Source organism: Pteropus vampyrus, unplaced genomic scaffold (genome assembly GCF_000151845.1).
Source record: "Pteropus vampyrus isolate Shadow unplaced genomic scaffold, Pvam_2.0 Scaffold321, whole genome shotgun sequence".
Taxonomy (NCBI): domain Eukaryota; kingdom Metazoa; phylum Chordata; class Mammalia; order Chiroptera; family Pteropodidae; genus Pteropus; species Pteropus vampyrus.
Genome location: NW_011889102.1, coordinates 1,347,964 through 1,352,239, shown reverse-complemented (window position 1 = coordinate 1,352,239; position 4,276 = coordinate 1,347,964). Strand labels below are relative to the sequence as shown.

Here is a 4,276-nt window from a genome sequence, read left to right as displayed (position 1 = left end):
ATATCCCTGCTGTACCACTTTTCTACAAGCGTTATCACTTCTCTTGGTATTTCTTATTATGCCAACCTCCCAGGAAGCTCCCAAGAGCAGGTGCCTTATACATCTCTATACAAGCTATAGAAGCTCTGTATAAGGTGCTCTTCCACAGCATCTCGGAGACCCGCTTATATCAAAGCCTTGATGAATCCATGTAGCAGAGGACCTCTTCCCCAGCATGCACTGCTGATTAGTGCTGTGGCAGACAACCAATGGTGCACAGGGAGATGGGTCTACATGCACAGGGGGGCTTGGAAGGTCTGCTTGAAAGACTAAGCTTTGAATTTAACTGTGAAGAAGGGCTAGGGGACTGGCTAGAGCTGGGGCCGAATGCAGCCCAGCACGGCTAGGGAAAGGGCTGTATGTCAGAAAAGGAGGAGAAAGAATAATGGTACAGCAGGGGAAAATGCTGAAATAGTGAGGTAAAGACCCGCCAGAGAACCCAGAAGGACCGCCTGATGACAGCATCATCATGCCAGCCGGCATGCTCTAGAGCCTGGCATGGCTCTACACCTTAGACCGATGAACTTTTAGTCCTGTGACAACCCTCTGGGGTGAGTACTATGATTAGTTCCCTTTTGTAGATGGAAAAGCTGAGGCACAACCAAGTTAGGTGACTGGCCCAAAATTGCAGAGGGCAAGCGTCGGGGCTGGATTCACACTCAGTGCCTGTCCAGGGTGTGCTCATCACACCAGACTGTCCTGCATGTGAGCATGTGTGCACACACACTCACACACTCGGGACCTCCCTTAAGTCAAAATGTGGCTTGCTAGCAATAGAAAAAGCCCAACTTTCTAAGTTACTAGTAATCTTTCCTTCTTCAGCCCCTTCCACTGTATGTTTTTGGCCTCAGCATCTAACAAGGACAGGGGTCCGGGGACTCCCTGCCCTACTCACACCTAGTACTGTTGGTGAGCTGTGCTCCATGTGAGGTGCCCAGTCAAGGGGAAAGTGAGCCCTGGGGGCTGCAACTTAGCCTGGGCTCGAACCCCCATCGCCTGCCTGGGGTCTTTCTTTCATTGGTCCGGGAAAGGATGCCCTCCCTCAGCTTACTGACAGAGGCTCTCGACTCAGAGGCTCGGACCCCTTCTCCCTGGTCTGCTCCACATAAAAGTCACTTGGGGCACCTGTGAATGATGCAGGTTCCTGGCCCGCACGACCTATTGAAGCAGGTCACCTGCGAATACAGTCTAGGAATCCCTATCTTCGGGGACGTCAGGTGATTCCTAAGCCAGAAGAGTCACTTTTAATTCATCTTTGACTCTCCAGCTGCTTTGCAGAGGGCCGGCTAGAGCTGATTTTCCACCAGCTCCACTGGATGAATAATGAATGTGTGTGAGAAAACCCTTCATAACCCCTGTGTGGGATTAGATCAGACTGTCCAAACATTTCCTTTGCTCCCTGGTCAAGGCTATTTGCTGGCACTAGAGTCCAAGGCTTCAACCAGAGCCCTCGTCCACTGCTCAGTGCCATCTGAGTGGTCTTAGACACATGATCATCTTCCTTCCAGCCTCAGTTTCCTCCTCTGTGAAATGGGGATAACTGAGGTGGGGGCAAGAAGTCTGTAAATGTAAATGTGAGTTGTTGTTGTTGTTCTCAAAAGGAGGTTTCGTAAACAAACAAACAAACAAACAAAAACGATAGCACCTCTAGGTGCATGATAAATTCTTGGTAAACCGAAGTGGAGGTATCTGGGGTGATCTTAAAGAACTGCTAGCACCGAGCATCATGCCTGGCTCATAGTGGGGAAGTGAAAAACGCAAGGTTGATGTACAGAGGGAGCTTCTTGCTGGGAGGTCCTGGGTCAGAGCGTTCCCTTCTGCTAGCCCCATTCTGGCCTCGTTCACAGGGCTTTTGTAACCACCAAAGGAGACTGTGGAGGAAATGCTGTTTCTTCCATCAGGGTAGGGGCAGCATCGACCATTCTGAACGGAAAAGTGACCCCTGGCTGAGCAGCAGCCTCCGAATGACCTCCTCACCTTGCTGGACTTGTGGTCCACGTTGAAGGTGGCGATGACCCCGTCTGTCAGCTCCCGTCCCTCTCGAAGCACCAGGTACTCTGACAGCCGGTTGGCCAGGTAGGTTTTCCCGGTGCCACTGGGGCCAGAGAGAATGATCCGCCGGTGTTCTATCAGCAGGGATACATAGCGCTGCAGGATGGGCTTGGGGATCAGGGACTCGAACGCCAGCGAGTCCAGGCTGTTTTCTGTGAGCCCTGCATTGGAGAGACAGGAAGTGTCCGAAGCCGCATAGAAAGGGAGCTCTGTGCTTGCCCAGCTGAGACTTGCCATGACCTGAGGCCATCCCTTTCCTGGGCAGCCCACTCACCTGAGACCCTGCCCACCCAGGGACACCAGAAGCTAAGAGCAAGCTGCGGCTCCCAGTCATCAACACCATGCGCTCTGGCCCTGGACTGAAAGACTTTTCCAGACTCACACTCACCTTTCACATCTGGGTTCTCAGTCCTCCTCTGCCCTCTGTAGAATTCCTAAGACTCAGGGCTCTGTTTGCCTGTCTGGATCTGCCATACCAATGGTGTCTGCTCACATCAAACCCGAGTCTCCCTTGTCTGCCAGCACCCTATGGTTCCTTTCTCACCCTGTTCTCTCCCACGTGCCAGCTGCCACTGCTGCCCATACCCAGATGGAGCACAAAGTCATAACACTTTTATCTTTAAAATGAGCAAATGCAAAGTAAGACCATTTGATTGGGGGCTGTGAATACTGGCAGACCTGGGTTGAAATGCTACCTACTGACGAGACCTTTGACCCTCAACAACATTAAGAGGAAACTCTTCTTTCCCTTTTCCTACCTGGGACAACTCTTACCAATCAGGGCTGCTGGCTTTACAAGAGCTAGGTTCTTGATATCCCTCCCTCACAGAGAAGATCCATCCAAGGTTATTTATCCAGAACCTAAGATAATTCTGTTAAAAAAATCACCTCAAGAAAACCAGTATGGCTAGGTAAAAAATAAGTTGAAGAGCATTTATTCTGTTTTATAAGTACATCTTTCTTCCACATAATTATTTATTGTAAAGACTCCCATAATGCATTTATATGCTTGTTTCTAATCCTCCCCCAACCAAGAATAGGCCCTAAATGCAGTGATGGTCCCAGAATGCCCATGATGAAGGTTCCCAAATGATTCATCTTCCAGGTACAGACCTGAGTCTTCCCTGGTACTGAGCTCAACACGGCCTGCACTGGCTCCAACCTCGACACAAAGCACACAGGGTCCCCAGTCTAAATAACAATGGAGGAAATGCAAACACCTCTTTCTGCACATAGGCTGCTCTTTGGGATTTTTGCCATAAACCCCCCTGAGAGTGACTACATTGCAGACGAACTCACTTCTGAGCACGTCAAGTCCCTCCTCCCCCCACTCTGAAGTGAGCCATCTATAGCTCACCAACCTCTTTCAAGCTCTTGAGTGGTTTTTAGTGCCTGAAGGTATAAATTTCAAGCACTTCAGGAAAATAGAAGAGTCAGGTATCACTTAACAATGAACCCCAGCTGATCCCTGGAGTTGCTAAAACAGCTGGATGCACTGACAGCAGCAACAGATCAGCCTCCCTGGTGGGGTGGCAGTTCCACCAGAGGTAGATCAGCTTGTCACTGTTATCACAGAGGTTTGGTCTGGTCTCAGCAGTGGGTTACTCTTTTAACCTTCAGTGCTTGCAATGCTCACCTGTAAGTGGCAATGCATGCCCAGCAGTGTGTTATGAAATGCAGTTTGAGCCCATGATACATAAGGCTTTCCTTAAAGGATTCTTGCGGTGGACGGTTGCTGTTTTGGTGTGCCTGCTACTCCATCCTTCCCTTTGCAGTAGAACTTTTCTTTCTTATGGGGAGCTCAGTTCAGGTGGTTCAAATGGGGCTGACCCAGCACCTTTATCCACCAAAGAAATGGGCTTATGACAGTCTGGGCCAAAGCCTCTCCCTGGTCACAATGACTGACTCGGTGATAGGCGTTCGACTCCCACTGAGGTAGAATCACCCCTAAAAGTTTTCTGTCACAATTTTCCAGATAGCTATTCTCTTTCTTTTAGGTTCCTAAGCTAGAAAGATGAATCAGAGCTATCAGGGCAATCAATTTCATGTGCAGCGAGCTCAAAAAGTAAACACAGCTGAGATAGGCTTGGACCTGATGGCGCTGTTGGAGCACCTGGATCAAGCTGAGTTTGAAGCATATTCCTGGATCTTCCAGGTACATTAGTCAGTATGTTTCCTTTTTAAC

At 49.6% G+C, this 4,276-nt stretch overlaps 1 protein-coding gene across 1 annotated transcript in view; it reads right to left on the bottom strand.

The window, feature by feature from the left end:
* The window catches only part of NAV2 (neuron navigator 2), a 388,116-nt gene that overhangs the window by 15,478 nt on the left and 368,362 nt on the right, over positions 1–4,276 (bottom strand). The window contains exon 34 of the mRNA XM_023521874.1: positions 2,009–2,252. Coding sequence (XP_023377642.1) covers positions 2,009–2,252 — 244 coding nt within the window. The remainder of the gene's footprint in view (positions 1–2,008; positions 2,253–4,276) is intronic.